We start from the raw sequence: 17,766 nt of genomic DNA, 5'->3' as shown, positions 1-17,766 counted from the left end.
TTTAGTTTTCTGGCTACTCCCTTATGAGTTGTGCTGACAAGTACATGTGGGCCATGTGCCTTAGCATCCACATCTACAGCAAAGTTCCCTTGATGAGCAACAGTGACATGAATGTAAGCGACTCTGCACTCTCCTGACAAGTGACATGAGTTTGAGGGCCTGTTTGCCTTTGTGCCCTCCTATGCCTACCTCTAAATGTGCAATACGTGGTCCAGCCCTGTATCTAGAATCTCCAGTCAGCAACGGGGCAGAGCCTGGACATGGAAAAGAAGCAGTCACTTCAGCCCAGAAGAGCAATCTCGCCAGTCTGCGTGGAATTGTAACATGCAGGCCCAAGTTTAAAGGAGGCACTCTGAACCCCCCTGTGTAGTGGAGAAATAATGTGTTAGTATAACGGGAGCATACACGAAGGAGCAGAGGCACTGTTCACATCAGTGGAAGTAGTAGGTGCATGGGCATAGCTGCTGTTTCTCCCAGGTCCATTCACAACTAACTACTCCGATTCAAGTTTTTACTGTGCATTCCGGGGCTTGTAGTCCTGGTTTTACAGTGAGATAAACAAGACTGCTAGTGCCAGAATGAAAAGAAAAAATATGGACTGATTATTACTACATATAATTATTTCTAAAGATTGTCTGCACACAGTATTCCGTTCAGGTAGTAGTAAGGGACACTATGTATCAATGAAAAATGTGTGTTTTTTCGTGAATGGTGCATAAAACGAGACACCAGTGTATCGCGTATTGTGTAGAGAGTGGCGGCGGCAAAGGGGACTCAGGGCAGGAGCCCTTTAAGTTCAACTCGCGCTCCCGCTTCTCGCGGGAAGCGCGTATTTTGTGGAGAAAGGCGGCAGCAAAGGGGACTCAGGGCAGGAGCCCTTTAAATTCAAATCGCGCTCCCGCTTCTCGCGGGAAGCGCGTATTGTGTGGAGAGAGGCGGCGGCAAAGGGGACTCAGGGCAGGGGCCCTTTAAATTCAACTTGCGCTCCCGCTTCGCGGGACGCGTGCGGGCGGCGCCCGGGCGGGCCCGTCCTGCGCCCGTAAGCGCCTGACAGAGGCTGGGCTGGGCCACCCCCCTGATATCTTTTTTGGCAATCACTGGTTTTGGGCACCTACATATGGTAGGGACGTGCTCTTTACCAGGCTGAGTCTCCTATGGACCTCATTACCCAGTGTGCAATAGGGCCGCGAGGAGACGCTTAAAGACTCTGAGCTGCAGCTGGTGCCGGCTTTGTGGACAGGGGCAGGAGCCCTTTAATAACTTTTTTCTTTGCACTCCTGCTTTGTGCTTGCTGCTGGTGCCGGCTCTGTGGACAGGGGCAGGAGCCCTCTAATAACTCTTTTCTTTGCACTCCTGCTTTGTGCTTGCTGCTGGTGCCGGCTCTGTGGACAGGGGCAGGAGCCCTCTAATAACTCTTTTCTTTGCACTCCCGCTTTGCGCTTGTAGCTGGTGCCGGCTCTGTGGACAGGGGCAGGAGCCCTCTAATAACTCCTTTTGCGCTCCCGCCTCGTGCCCGCCAGAGCCCGGAGGAGGTTGGGCCGGGCACATTCTGGTGATATCCAGTTTAGTGATTTGCATATACTTTGCTGAGATTAGATAAGAGTGTCCAACATAGTACCTAATATACATAATGGGGAAAAGAAAGCAAAACCAAATGGGGAACGGTATTAATAAAAAAAAACAGAGAAGTAGTAATACAATCACCAATTATCTTACAGATGCAATGGGGAAAATTAATGAAGAAATTATTAATGTTGAAGCACGTTTAGTGGCAACAAAAAATGTCTTACATGAGGCTATCACTGAAGTGAGCACTGAGGCTGTAGGTTTAATCTCTGAATTAAAATCCCCAAAGGAAAAATGTACTGGGGTGGATCCTAGATTTTCCTTAGGCCCTTTATTACCCTCAGACATAATAGAAGAAATCGATTCTTCGAACAGTACAGATGACCAAATTCCTTCACCACCAAAGAAAAAAAGAAGTAGTCAGACTACCAAATCTAAGTTTATGTTACCATCTTCACAGTTCCCTAAGGGTAGCAAAATAATAACTGAAATGCATGGGGGTCATGCAGTAGCACTATCATCAGACAACGATGGTCCCTTACAAAAACGTATGGAAACTCTTTTCAAGAAACTGCATGGCAAGTTAGACCATATAGAGTCAAAAGTATTGTTAGAATTCAAGGAGATAAAAGAACATATAACTAAGATAGAAGTAAGTGTTAATTCAGTGACTAAAGTGAAAATGTTGTCCCATGGTAGTGACACTATATCAAATGAGAGCCAAGCGGCTGTAGATATAAGGAATAGTGCAATGACAGGGAAAGCAGATCCTAACAAAAGAAGTATAGAATACCGGCACCCATACAGAAAGAAATGCCCCTGTCTAAGGCACCCATGATCAATCAAATGGATCAATTGGATAGAAATCATAGATGCCAGTCCTCGATTAGAAATAGATCTGTGAAAGAGGTATTACAATTACCGCCAGATGCTACGCCATATACAATCATTCTTAAAAATGTTCCCAAACTGGGACCAAACATCGTCGAGACCTGGCCAGATTTACGTAACAAAGTAGTACACTGGATGTCAGGGAATATATGTACACCAGATATACTATTTTGTGAAATCTTATATGCAAGGAGAGTTGATTGGGTGGGATATTTAGAGGAAGAAGAGGGAGATTGCATTGTGGTTAATTTTCGTAATCCTCGCTTTGTGGGTCAACTACTAGCGGACTTGGATATAAGACACTGAACTTGTAAAAATCTGAGAAGGGAGATTATGGCTGCTCCCCTAGGATATTTTTATAGAATGATGAATACCTCAGGCACAAGAGACACGGGGGCCACAGGGAATACACCCAGCAACTTGGACAGGCATAACAAACCAGAGTGTTCCAATCGATTCGCTCCCCTGAGTAACATGGAGGATTTGGACTGACAGCAGGAGGACATGAGTAGAAAAGAGATCTTGCTACCTGACAAAATAAAATCTATTACTGTAGTGCCCAATTTAAAATCTTTAAGCTGTAATGGTGACGTTGAGTCAGAAGGGAGGTCCCTAGCAGGAGACTTAATTATACTCATGTTGTGGAATATAGCGGGAGTAAAAACGAAAATGGTTGAGAAGGAATGGCAGACCATAATAAGCTCATCACATATAATCTGCCTACAAGAGACATGGCATACGGGATCCTTTTTTATTGAAGAATATGCCATATTCTCTACCCCAGCTTCTGCCTCAGCTAGTGGTAGGGCAAAGGGAGGATTAGCAATACTGATTTCAACACTGGTACCATATATATTGGTGAAATCCTCCCTTGATTCCCCTTACTATCAGTTTTTATATTTTCGGATAGATGGAATTTTAGGAATTGTTTTAATAAACTATTACAATAATAAATTTGATGGCACCAATAGAGTAGTGGCATCGACTCTTCAGGAAGATTTACAGATTTTTGTAAATGATATAACTTTAAGCTACTTAATAATATGGGTTGGAGATTTTAATATCGGGACATGCCAGAATACTATAGAAAAGACGTGGATTTGTCAACGAGGGGGAAAGCGCCCAATCACACTTTTTGCATAATAATTACGGAATTGCACTGAATTAAATATTATTTAGATATGATTTAGAATTGATGGAACAAGATGGGCTTAAAGGAATGAAGGTTCCATCGTTTATAGGAAGAGGACATTTCTCATTAATTGACCACATATTAATGTCTAAAAGTAATATGGATATGGTCAAATCCCTGAAGATTGAGCCAACCATCTATAGTGATCATCACCCCTTGTTATTAACTATGAGATTGGCTAAACCCTTTAATATAGGTGAACAATTGGCAATGAATATAGCAATAAGAAGGGAAAATGGTATTGTAATTAAATGGACTGGGGTAAATGAAATAGATGTGATGAAAAAGTTGTGACACGACATTGTCAAGAAATTCTCACATGTACAGAATATAATCAAAGCCCATATGAGATCTTAGGATCCTTTAACCAGCTTAGAAATGCCATTGCAGGAAGCCTAGTGAGAACATCGGGGAACAAAAAGAGTGAAAAAGTGGGGTGGTTTGATCATAATTGTTCATTAGCAAGCCAGGAATTAAAACAAGCCCTGCAGGCTCGACCAAGAAATAGGGACGAGGTAATTATCAAACGCTCTAGCTACAAACATGCACTAAAGACCAGGAAGGCACAATTGAGAGCTAGGGCATGGGCTAATCTTGAGCAAGCAAATACACTAAGAGACAGTACTCTATTCTGGAAAACAGTTAACCAACCATTCCTAAAAAATAATGATTCACCCGAAATAACAGTACACGTTCCGTCATTAGAATGGCTTTCTCATTTTGGCTCAATTTTTAACCCAGATAATCTGACTACTCACACATCGAATATTGGGATAATTGAGATTAAGCCACCCTTTTTTAAACCAGTTAGTATAGGGGAAGTGAAATCTCCTATGGGAAGATGCTTGAAAGGGAAAGCACCAGGCCCTGACGGGGTGCCAGTAGATGCCTATTTGACACACATCGATCTATGGTGCCCTATTTTGACCCAAGTTTTTTTGAGTGTGACAAAGGGATATATTTTAACATCATGGACTGAAAGTATAATTGTTCCTATTTTCAAAAAGGGAGATAGACGTGACCCCAAATGCTATCGGCCAATCTCACTTTTAGATACCTATGTTAAATTGCTGGGAAGAGTACTCCTAGAAAGACTAGAATCATGGGCAACCAATAACCATATACTCACAGAGGCTCAATTGGGAATTAGGCCTAGGGTTGGTACTCTGGAACAATGTATAAACCTTAATTTAATAATAAGCAAATATACAATAGCAAGGAAGGGTCACATGTTCCTTTGTTTTGCAGATCTTAGCAGCGCTTTTGATTTGGTGAATCATGCTAAGCTGTGGAAAGTCTTAATAGATATGGGCGCGCCCTTAGATATAATAAGCTTCTTGGCGCAATTCTGTAATCATCTAACAGCGCGGGTGAGATATGGAAGAAATGGCGAGTGTACCCCAGGTTTTAGGATAGGGAGAGGAATACGTCAAGGTTGTGTTTTGGCGTCTCTACAATTCTCCCTTTACATAAATGGAGTAGATGTCCATTTAAAAAATATGGAAATTGATACCTCTAAAATAGGAGAATGTTCTATCCCAGTCCTTTTATACGCAGATGATGCAGTACTGCTGTCACAAACCGCAAATGGGTTGCAGCGGTTAATCGAGGGCTTTGTGGAATTTATGGAGGAAAGAGATATGTTGTTGAATATGAGCAAAACTGTTGTAATGACTTATGGACATGGAAAAGTCAGGAAGAAAGCTTTTTTTATTAAGGGCCATAAATGTGAAGAGGTGATTGGATTTACATACCTGGGTATACAGTTTTCTAATATGGGTCATTGGAAACAACATCTAGAAATTATCAAGATGAAGTATGTTAAGACAACTGAGGCTGTTTTTAGATTTTCTAAAAAATGTGGCAATAAACCCCTTAGGGAAATGCTGCAAATTTACAAAAGCAAATCAATTAACAGCATTACGTATGGTTCTGCCCTTTGGGGTTTGATGCCCAAGATCCATTCATTACAAGTGCTAGAGAATACATTTTTTTGCAGACTACTTGCAGTGCCAAATACCACCTCCACATTTATGGTACACAAGGAGTTGGGTTGCCCTTATGTGTAAGATCTAATATACACCAATGCGCTGTTGGCTTGGCATGGCATTTGGTCTAAAGAAGGGATGCATTTTAGCCAAAAGATTATTAAAGATTGCCTTACATTAGAATATTGGGATAGAATTCCATGGTTCATGCATTTAAAAGATTTGTTGAAAGGTATAAATCTAGCTCCAAATTTGGACAATCCAGGTATTTTCCTCCAATTTAGCAAGAAAGAATTGAAAAATCAACTAATGGCATGGAGGATTAGTGATAGAGAAAATAGAGAATGTAGGAAATCAACTGTAGCACTTTATATGACTGCAAATAACAAGGTAATGCCAAATTATTTGCTGACAGTAGCAAACATTCAGGATAGATTTTATCTGACCCGAATGCGCTTTAGAATGTTGCACTTTTTGGTAGCTTTCCCAAAGGTGAGGATTTGGAGTAAAAGCCTACCGAAGTGCCCCTGTGTGGGACGATTTGCACAATCCACAATGCACTTTATTATATCTTGTAAATTTTATCACGACATTAGGAAGCAATTTTTAAAACCCTTATTTGTTATTAACAAATTATTTTACTGTAGAGAAGCTTTTAATTATTTATGTAAACTGGATACCAATGAGAAATGTGATGCAGTGATAAAATGTATCCTAAATGCCATAGAACAAAGAAAAAAGCTGTCGTATTTAGAAAACCTCTTTTATGAGAATGAATAATCGCTCAATTTGTAGTAGCAAAGGCTTTCTTATTTATTTATTTATTTATTAGTAATGTTTTCTTGAAGTATCCTATTGTATATTTTTACCATTTTAAAGAGATTGTTTATCTTTTATGGAGTAAAATCCGAATAAAGATTTTGAATTGTTGAGACACCTTGTGCTGTAGAAAATGACTCTCATAGTATAATACTATTTTGCTTTGAAAGAGGACTTAATGCTGCATTTCTGCCCTATCTAAGGACAGTAGATGACAGGTATTACTGCGCATAAAAAGGACTAACGTGTGAAATTAAGGTACTTAAATGGACATGACTGATTAGTGCTACTCATTAGAAAGTATCACTGCTGCTTTCTCGGAAAACCACATGTGTGCATATATCACGCTTTAGAAAAGTATATAATCCTCCAAAACATTTTTTAAACGGTGCTGCTGTGCTGTTTCTTTACGCTGCTCATTTCATGCTGCTGCATCATGTAAGGCAGAATATCCCAGCATGCACATGGCCATGCATGGAAGACAGACTGTACAAAGGTTTGCTGCATGTTCCTTAGAAAAGCAGGGCTGTAGCAAACACAGATTTCCTTCTCCTGACCAGCTCTTCTCCTTTGAGTAATTTAAACAAGATTTCTTCTTCTGGCATAAATTGCACCAAAATCAGTGGCACTGCTTTTTCCCCTTGATTGTATCTACATTTTAGACCAACAAGTGTTATGTGTGGCACCCACCATGCTCAAGCGCAGTTGTACAGCATACTGAGCTGTTTCAGGAGCAGCGCCCAGACATTTTTATTCTCTAAGCAAGCACTGTCATCACTGAGCATGCTTGCCGAAAACACAGGCTTCTTGTTTAAGGAGCAGGAATTGGGGGTAATGTGCCTTGCAGACTAGTCACTATCTACTCACCCCTTTGAACAATGGGAAAAGTAACAGGCCCAACCAGGAAGTATGGCTGTAGCTAACGTGTTTCATTCTAATCGTGTAACATGGTCCTTAAGGTAAGTGGACTTAGCTTTAACCCTTATGACAAAGCTTCCTGGGGCGAGGGCATCCAAACTTCCTGTATCTCCTGAGAATGGAGAGCACTACAATCATCTTCTTCAGATTTCTGTTCCTACTATTCAACATGGAGGAGCCCGAGGCAGGGTTCCTGCTAGTTTTCTTTTTAAATGCTAAGAGCCAGGTGAATAGTCTGAGAGCAAGATGATAGCCTCTTTGGCGATAATGGTTCACTGAAGCGATCTGGATTCATTTTTGAAAATGGATAAATTCCTGGTAAATGGTTTCAGTGAGCAGCAGTTACCAGAGCTCATTTCATAGAAATCAATTGAAACCGAGTAGTATAATCTTCCCTTGTGGCAACTTGTTCTACACAAGGAGAGTGTCTTCTGGCTGAATTTCAGTAGGAATTCTGCGTTTACTGGCACCCAGACTTTACTTGTTCATTCTGTACGCTTCCTACATTGTTGCAGATGCACTGAATGCCAATCCCATGGTCTGGAAAGCCAGATCAAACAACAGTGTCAAACATTACTGAAGTAAGGGTTCACTTAGAGATTGTATGAAGTGTTGTTCAAAATGTTCCTAGAAATTGGGAAGTAGACATCTCTCGATTGCACCCTTTTTCTTGTGATGTTCGCTAATCCTTATTCAATCCTCATATTCTGTTTAACCTCCCCTTTCGTCTCTGAGTAGCAGGGTCCTGTCCTGGTGTGGCCAACACTTGTAACTATGGTCAGTATCAGAATGTAATTAATCTTGGAAGCCAGGTGTGGTAAACATTTTGTCCAGCTTAAGGATACCTAATTGAGCAGCAGTGGAAAATATAAGATTCACCTCGGGGAACTAAGAATAGCCACCGACAAATACCCGTAGATTATGTCCAATAATATGCAGACAAAAATCAGTGTATTTTGGTTTCCATGGTCTGAGAGCCTTGGGTCTGGCTGTTCCTTGGCTTGTTGCGACCTGTTATTGCTGTCCGTACATTGCTATCCATCCTGTGAAACCATACCTTCCTACTTGTTTTTGTTCACCACTACTTGGTGTCCCACATGTATGATCTCTATGATTCAAGTATCCAAGGTACCCAGACAACAAGGGATCACTAAGATCACATTTGTTAGTTGCAGTCCTTTCTGTCCCATGTAACAGCAGTGCATCCAGTGTGGAGCCAAGCTCAGCTTTCCTTCTTACGTTCGTCTTCAGTACCCTCCAAGAACTTTCAACAACTGTCTACACCCATAGCTGAAACTATGGGTATTTCCAAAGTCTCCCCAAATCTTCATATGACAGAGCTTTCAGTAGTGCATTTTGAATTAAGCAGAGTCACATCTACAGTTTTTGGTCATCTGAGTCCTCTCAAGTGGACCTGGGCAAAAAGGAACGATTATCAGAACCAGGCCAGTAGGAGATGCTGAAATTCATGGTTTCAGGCCGCAGAAGCCATTTTGCTAGCTGGGTGGGTGGCAACCATAACAAATAGAGAAAAGAGGCTTGTGGTAACAGAGGACTAAGAATAGATGTCCATACAAAGGCAGATGAACTGACAGCAGCCCCACAAGGTGTGATCATGGTGAGTTACTCCTTTTCAATCAATTTGTTTTGTATCTGTTAGGGGACTGCTGGCATGTGCAATGAAAAGGCTGTCTCTGTCTACAGTCATCTACAAAATTGCATCACCCTGCCCAAACAGGGATCTATCAACAGTCGACTTTCTTCAAATCAGAAATTTATCCCATGGGAGCTGAATGTGTGGCCAAACAATTCTAAATACAAATTTCGGTAACTCACACTTCACTTTTTTCAAGGTGAGGCCACATCCAGTAAACTCTGAGGGACAACTCCCGGCCTGGTGTTTTGCTCTTGCCTATTGCTTGCAAAGATGATGTCTTCATTGAGATTACTCATATTGGTCCGTCTTGTTAAACACTGATTGTTCATGCCTCTCTGATGCTGCTATAAAAAAACTTCTGCGTCAGAAGATATGCAAGAAATAGGGCCTAGACTGAAAGATCTCCATGGGATGGTGAAGGACATTACTTCCACCATCCTGATGGTACTACGTATGCCTAATCCTTTCAGTGTACTATGTTGGATTTACACCATCAGCTTTGACAGCCGTCCACCAGGATTTTTTTTTTGTTTTCACGAACAAACTCCCAAAATGGGAGTTTGTTTCTGAAAAAATCAAACTGATGATCCCACACCCTTAGAGTGTCCTAACAGGGTTTGGGGGTAATTTTTGTTTTCTTTTCCTGTAACTCACTATCAGGTTTTTCCTGGCAGTGACGGATAGGAATTTAATGACATTACACCACCCCACCTCGAAAGGGCAGGTGGCATAATGTCCTTTGTCTCACGGCCTCTACTCCATCTGGCTGTTAGAGGAAGTATTCTATTGAAGGAGTCAACAGAAGCTCTGTTAACAGAATACTTAAGGTCCGCCTGTCTCTAAATGAAGCAGGCAGCCCAAGGGTTTGACTTGTTGGGTACTCTGTTGCATTGGCAATAGAGTACCTTGTCCGCCAAACTCTAAATCGGACCCTTAGTCATGCATTTCTGAAAAAAAGGTTAACATGGGTAGAAGATGTAGTGCTATATTGGTATTGTCGGTTAAATTCTGGCTAGTAATAACCTGCCCTTAGGTCCAGTTTGTAAAAAGAGATTGGTCCTGGTATGGCTTCCAGCATTGTGGTGAGGAGGTATTTCCGAATATATCTGCCTTTTTTGATAGGTGACTAGCCACATATCAATGGATATACAGCTTTCATCAAGTTGCTTTGGGCTTTAGAGTGTTCATGTTCATCTGTGGAAACACTTGAAGTGAATACCATGATTCTTTCAGCAGTTCACGTCCTAACTTGAGGGGTTCTATGCCTATCATGTCCTTCATGTGGAATGACATGCCTCTGGATTAAAGAACTATATGTAGATGATGATATTTCTGTGTAATACGACCAATTAATTCATTGTCTCCTCTATGTAGTCATCAGCTTGCAATCAAGCGTTTGAATATCATTGAATAATGTGATGTAGTCATCTAGAATCACTTCTGCCCCACTTTCTTGCTCACCATGATCATATAGTGCCAGTCCAATCACTTGGAAAGTCCTTCTGCTGATGAACATTTCATAACCCACTTTGGTAATGTAGAAGTTGGTTCCAGCTGAGTCCGAGCCCTGCGGCACCAGAGACATGGCAGTTCCCTTCAGTGGTTTTGGATTTGCACCAATTGTGTAGAAATGTTTAAGTGGACTTGAGTTTCATATATTGTTTCTTTGCTATGACATTGATTGAAGTGTGTCAAGCAGGACACTTACTTCCATTCCTTCGATCAGCATGACAGTATATACAAAAACACACATCACTGTCAAACCCGTGCTGGACTCAGCCAACCTCTTTTTCAGGTTTATCTTCAAACAATCTTATTGTCTTGCAAATTCAGTGAGAAAAAAATCAAAAATTGCCTCATTCACCTTGCACACACTCGCAAAATGATTGGGTTTCCCACCTTGCAGTTTCTGCAAGCCCCTCACTGAAGAGTCCCAACCCCTGTCATGATCATTACCACAAAATCTGCATCTGGCACCAACCGCACCCTCAGATTTGGAGGTTCCAGCCATGCCTACAGCAGTATGTCACTTCACTTTCCCTTGATGTGACATTATCACAGGGTCTGCCATCTCTCATCTCTTCCACGCCTCACCTTGTTATTCATGGTCTCCATGCCCCCCGTATGTAAGATGACCACCTCATTAACACACCACACCTAGATTTTGCATTCGCAACAGTCTTTGTTCTCTGTAGATGTGCCTGCATAGCTTCATACATGTGCAGCCCAGAATACTGAGGTTTCTAACTGGAGCATCCATCTCTAGGAGGCTGCATAGGTTTCCTAAAGTGGAGCGCCTCACATGGAAGACCTGACTGGCTTGCTTTAGGCAGATTCACTGAAAACCAATATTTAAGTTTGAACAAAAGTATGTTGTTTGGACTCACTTTACATTATCATCATAATATTTGTAAGTCCATAGTTCAGAAGAAACTCAAAGAACCTGTGAGTCTTCTTGCCCACAAAGAGGTGCAGCAAGAAGCACAGCGTCACAGCAACATTGGTTCTATTGCTAGAATAGTTTGAAATTCTACTGTGCCAGCTACTTCTGCTAGAGCCCAGGGAAAACAACACCTTGTTCACCATAATCACTGTTAGCGTGCTGGACAAGTCAACAGGGCCAGCAGTATGTGCTGCCTTCTCCGGTGCCCCACTGTCCACTGTGCTATCAGCTAGGCCTGTTCGTAACTCATGGCAAGTTGTTATGTGCCGCATACACTGTACTGCAGCACTAGGCAGCCAGCACAGCACCAGGAGAATTCACAGGCAGTTCAGCAGCTGCACTGAACTCCTCCTAACCAGATGAACACCATGTTAAAACTGGATCGAGTCACATCCTCACACAGACAGACAAGGGAGTTGCGGGACGTGGGAGAGGAGTGTGGCGGCCTTTGTTTCAAAGGAGCAGCTCAAGGTTTCCTGCAAATAGCCCATGCAAGGCATAACAATCAAAGCAGTTCCGTAGGTGGTGTATGCCCATTCTGTGCTTTGAATTCTAGATCTAACTTGTCAACATCTCTGATTCTACCTGCTGATTGACCAGTGCTTGATGTTACTGGAGTTATACTGAAGGATCCGCCAGTTGTTGATCCTCACCCTCTCCCCTGAAGACTGGCTTCATTTCTTGACCAAGAAATTGTGTGATTCTGGCCTAACCACCAAACCACCACATTCTGTCTCAAAGTGCAAGGCTGTAACGTCAGGTCAATGTGTGTAATATGTAGATATGCAACATGCTCCTGATGCAATAAAATGTTTCTTTAAAGTGGTAGGCTGCTTTCTTGCAGCTGGGGTGTACTATATCAAATACCCAAAATAAATAAATAAAACAGGTTCAATTAACTTCACCAACACGCTGCATGGCAACTTGCCTTCACCCTAAAAGCTCTCTAGGGTAGAGGAACCTCGGACAGTGACTGACTGTTGGTAGGACTTTGTCACAGGGCTTCTGAGAACTCCGGGGTGACATCAGGTGAGGTACTGCAGAGCGTAGTGGGAAGAGTTCCTGATATTCTCCTGCTCCGATGGCTGCTCTTGGAGGCACTGGTAGCGAGACGGTGAACTCTGAAGAAGCTACTTGTTAAGGGGTTTTCTGCATATAAGTGCATTTTGAAATTACCTGCTCCACTATCTAGACGGAAGGAGTGAGGTTTTGGTGCACAGACCCACACCAGTAGCATCCATCCATGGCCGAAAACAGTGAACCAGAGCGTTACTTTCAACAGTGTGGCACTGGGCAGATAAAGAGGTTCAGCAGTATCCACATATTTTAATTTAGCAATACCGCTCACACCGTCCCAGGAAACCTTTTGAATTACATTATTTGACAGACTTCAAACTATCCTGGAGTGTATCACCTTGCATGGTGTTGTGTGGCATCGTTCTCCAAACTCACTCCATGGGCAAGCTTGTCTTGTGTCTTGCTTTAACATTGCTACCAAAGTAATTCAATGGCTTAGGACTAGACTGCCCTTGTACCTTCATCTAAACTGTATTTTCTTTATTTATAGACTCCAGGTCCTGGGACCTACCGTGTTACAGATCCAAGTTCTTATAAAACCAGACCACCACACTACAGTATGACAGCACGCAACATACTTCCTGGGGACAACACCACAAAACCAGGACCAGGAGCATATGCTCCTGAGAAGGTAAGCAAATATGTTGGATGTTGAATAGAAAAAAGGGAATGGAAGTGGCCCAAGACAGAAACACAGATTGGTGTGACACACAAACACATCAACAGAGATATTTACACAGGTCTGTGCCGTCAGACGTGGGAAGTTCACCATGCAGGTTGCAGGCTGCAGACCTGGCAAGACCGAGTCAGCCCTCATTTCTTCTCAGGTCAATAATGTGCTGATTGCCTGTAGAAGTGTGTCATAATAGCTGACCTTTGAGAGCCAAGGGACAATAGAAGTTTGCCATCTGCAGTCTCTAAATAATTATTTTTAGCATTAAAACATCCATTGTATTTCGTCCAAGATCTTAACATTAGTTTTAAGCTATTATAAGACTAAACATGGAATAAAAATACACCTTGTTTATATTCTCTTACAGTAGTTTAAACTTTCACAAATTACACAAATTGTAGGTTATATAATCTTAAAACAGTTCTCACGTTATTTTAAATTTCATATTTTGACTGTGACAGAAGGTTTATTTCTGCATTGTTTTCCTATTGCATCAGAAATGCCATCATAGCCGACGGGTAGATTATCAGTATTTTCTGCAGTTTTGTCTGTAGATCTGGCAGTCCCGCACGTGCAAGGTAACCTGTCCAAGGGGGCTTTCAGGCATTCTACCTTTTTGTAGGCTCTCTGCTGGACACCAGGCACCTTTTCACCCCAGTGTCTGCTTAAAGTGCTTATTGTTATTTCTGTTATTATCCTCATCATCATCGCCTAAAAAGATGGTAGCATGATCCCAATTCTGAAAATTAAAGCTTATTAAAAAGCATATATTGTTAAGAAAACAAATTGTGTAATTCAATGTTATCAGACACTCCGATCATTCAAATTACATCCAAAAGACAGTGTATATTCTACACATTTTCTGAATAAAATAAAGTAAAAAACACTAGAAATATGATACATTGGCATTCTAGCACCTACAGTGAGGGCAAATCTTATAATTTGCTGCGCTGTGCTTGCCCCCTTGGTGGCTGCAAATTCATGAGCTAAATAGTCTCAAGTCCCCATAGTCGTTTCACAGTTTATTGATTACTGTTCCATTTTTTTTTAATACAGGTTTATCTCAACCGGGTGCAGGCTCCCAACTACTCTTTTGGCATCCGTCACTCAGAGTACTCGGCGCCGCTCATCGTGGACATGGACATGGTGGACCAAGCACCTAAGCTTCCACGAGTGGATGAGCGCTGCCCTTAAATGAGGCAGTAGTGGGACAGAAACAGAAGGGGGAATTGTAGCTATAGATCGAGATACAACTAAGAGGATCTTTTATTTTAAATGCTCATTTCTTCCCATGTTTTTTGCACCGTGTGTCTGTTTGTCTCTTGCTTTTGACAGTCTTATTTGTGATGAGGGAGTCTGGCCATATGCCGGCTTGGTTCATTCTCTTTTCTTTCAGGCTCTTTTAGTCTCTTACCCTGAACCGTAAATGTCCTACATAAGGTTCTTCTGTTGCAGAAGGCCTAGAGCGAGAATATTGTTCACTGAAATCTTCATGAACCCGAACAGTTTGTACTCAGCAGCAATGTGGAGCACGCCTCATGAGAGTACTAAAGCATCACCCTTAAAGGGTGGGCGAGTGTGAGCAGAAGGAAAAGCAGCTGATCAGGATGAGCCAGGTTCAGAAGGTCTTGTATCCCCCTTTACTTGGCCTACCCAACCCTGTCTTGAGATCAGTGCTTAATCTGTAAAAGGTGCCCAAAGCTCTGCTCAGAAAACTGTGGATGTTGCACCCTATACTAAGGCTGCGCAGTCTTGAATCCACCCCATGCCCCTTTAATCCTCTATCAGACCCTCCCTGCCCCTTTACTGCGCTCTTGCAGATTCTTGCTTTCTCCCTTTGTGACTGTTTTTCAGTCTTTCTTTTCTTTCGTCTCTCTACTTTGTTTATTTTTAACCTCGCTTGCTCATGATAAGTGCTTGATGTGCTAAAATAAGTGCTGGTCCCCAAAAATGAGTGCCAGTTGCCCTACTGGCAAACACCAGCTCAAATTAACCACTGCTTGTGATCAGTTTTACATAGCCCTTCTCAATCTGTTAAAATTTCATTGAGGGGACATCTGACATTAAAGTGATGGCCCAACTTGAACTTTCCAGTGAGAGGAATTGGTGTGGATGAATATTTTGAAGGGTCACAGGAGTTAACTGACATGTTGAGACTTACAAACAGGTGTTATAATCTTCAAATAACTTCAAAGATAGGATTTCATTGTAGCCTAATATAACATGTATTTGTAAAGCATATGTTTACTCCATGAGATATTTAGGCTCTACATAATATAACTTTGGTTTTGCCCAACTAAATAATATTCTTTAACATACTCAGGAAGGGGAAAGGCTAGTTGAACACAAAAGATCAAACCTGTGATGTAAAATATTGATCCCTATAGTGGATGCATTAATCCCCTTATCCTTCACACTCATCTAAGAACCTTTGGCTGTCACAGTTTCTCCCTCCTGTCTGTCCTCTTCCCTTCTTAGGATTCCCTTTATGTTATGTGCAATGTTCTCTCCCACAGTTTTTCTACTCTTTTTTTATTTGGAGCCTATGTATCCCCATGCAGCTCCCCATTGACACTCTTTTTATATCAGTTTCAATCACTTCAAGTCAGCCTCCCAGTTCTCTCATCCTATTTCCATCCCTCAGTCCCCTGCATAATTTCCTCTTTTACATTTTTCTCTCTCTTTAACTCTTCATTCTTTCCTTTACTTTACCATGTTTCTTGTATGTCTCTCCATATATTTTGTCGACTTTTCTCAGTTGCTTTCTACTCCTCTTTTTTTATTTTAGCTGTCCCCATCTATCACACAGCCTTTTTTCTCCCACTCTTTATTAGTGACTATGCGGTGTTGACATGCAAAGAACACAATCCTATTCGTCGGTATAGCCAATAGAGCCTCGTGCAATTGTACACACATAAAGAGACAGACAAGTCGTTCTGATTCCTTAGGAAAAGATAGATCACATAATTCATGCAAAAGAACAAACAATCTATTTTAGAAAGTTATTTAACTGATCATGGAACTGAAGGTGAACACCTAGTAATACAAACGTTTTGATTTGTCAGTCATAGTATTTTTTTTCTGTGAAACCAGGGAAGTCTGGTCCAGGTCCTGCTTGTCCAAATCGGGCCCATATATACCCTTTTCTTGCTTTCATCTGGATTCTAGTTAGCATATTGATTATTTTAGTAATGCATGTGCAATAGCAAAAGCCAAATATATTAACACCACATGAAAAGAAACTCAATTGTCCACATTATCTTAGCACAAAGATCCACGTAGATGATCCTCTGACACAAAAATTGGACTACTCATTATTGCACAGGATGATGTTTTTCTCTCTCATCACCTCTTTTTAATCTTTAGTGCACATGTTCGCTGAAAACAAACATAAGTGTGTACGTACAACGGCAAATTGAACACATCTGGAATTCAGCATTTTGAGGTCGTTGTGCCATGTGCATGTGCAGAAAATTAATTTATTTCACTGTGCCATAGATAGAGCTACCCATACAAATGACAGACCAGCCATAGCCTTAACTCGGGTGTTCATTAACAGAGTAATGCTTTGCTGAAAATACAATCAAAGTGTACCTCTATTCCTAGATGGACAGTGCACCCTCAAAGGATATTGACCAACATGGCTCTGTTGTCGTATGGTCTGTACCTTGGTGTTTTGTAATATATTACAATGTATTGCTAGCTCATTTTGTGCCAATTTCAATGATTTAAACTCAGTTTGTGTCTGGGGAACTTTGACCACTTACGTGCATGTATTGTATTTACATACTTGCATTAACACTCGGACATGCAGTTCTGTAAATCTCCGTGAATGTGCCATACAATCAGTGTAATGCCATTCGAATAAATTGTCCACATTTGTAGCACTGAATGTGAATGCTTGGTATTTTTCATCCTTTGTCATCTTGTAATGCATTTGTGGTGTGATGTTACTTCAAAGTTATACATACAAGGTGCTCCACGGAGGAAAATGCCGGAGACTTCAAAGATACCTCCACAAACACATAATGTGCAGCATTTACCACACTTGTTAATTACCACAGACGTGTCAAGACAACTTTCAATATTATCATTACTGAACTTCCATATACCTATTCTATAGCTTGGTATGACGATGGTAAAGAATCGAGCAGTCTCTGAAATGTCTCTTTTTCATGTAAGGCAGAACGTGGTGTGGTAGAATGTCTGGCGGTGGGAACAACGTACCCTAGCTAGCTTGAGCAAGAGCAGTTTTTGGGTAGCTGCACCTAGGCTCAGTACCAGCAAACCCAATAAGAGCCTGGTTGGCCAAGAACACCACTTTTGGTAAACAGTAAGCCAGAGGGAAAGACTGCTCTTGATATATCACCTTGGGTAAATATTGGAAAGTGGATTGGTGTGTGTGTTTAGGTATGATCACATTACACTTACTGTGTGTCATGAAAATGTTGTCATTCACTTTCTGCCACACCTGGCCGTGGGAAGATAAAGCTATATAGATAGCAGGCTGTAGAATCTCTTGATCAGGCAAGTCCTCAAAGG

At 41.5% G+C, this 17,766-nt stretch overlaps 1 protein-coding gene across 3 annotated transcripts in view; it reads left to right on the top strand.

The window, feature by feature from the left end:
* The window catches only part of CIMAP1B (ciliary microtubule associated protein 1B), a 61,292-nt gene extending 44,176 nt beyond the window's left edge, over positions 1-17,116 (top strand). For all 3 annotated transcript variants that reach the window (XM_069229460.1, XM_069229458.1, XM_069229459.1), the window contains exons 6-7: positions 13,042-13,182; positions 14,281-17,116. In XM_069229460.1, the coding sequence (XP_069085561.1) occupies positions 13,042-13,182; positions 14,281-14,418 (279 nt within the window). In that variant the 3' untranslated portion in view covers positions 14,419-17,116. The remainder of the gene's footprint in view (positions 1-13,041; positions 13,183-14,280) is intronic.
* Positions 17,117-17,766: the final 650 nt, after the last annotated feature.

Source organism: Pleurodeles waltl, chromosome 4_1 (assembly GCF_031143425.1).
Source record: "Pleurodeles waltl isolate 20211129_DDA chromosome 4_1, aPleWal1.hap1.20221129, whole genome shotgun sequence".
Classification (NCBI taxonomy): domain Eukaryota; kingdom Metazoa; phylum Chordata; class Amphibia; order Caudata; family Salamandridae; genus Pleurodeles; species Pleurodeles waltl.
The sequence above is the reverse complement of the archived record's forward strand: the minus strand, read 5'-3'. Positions and strand labels throughout refer to the sequence as shown.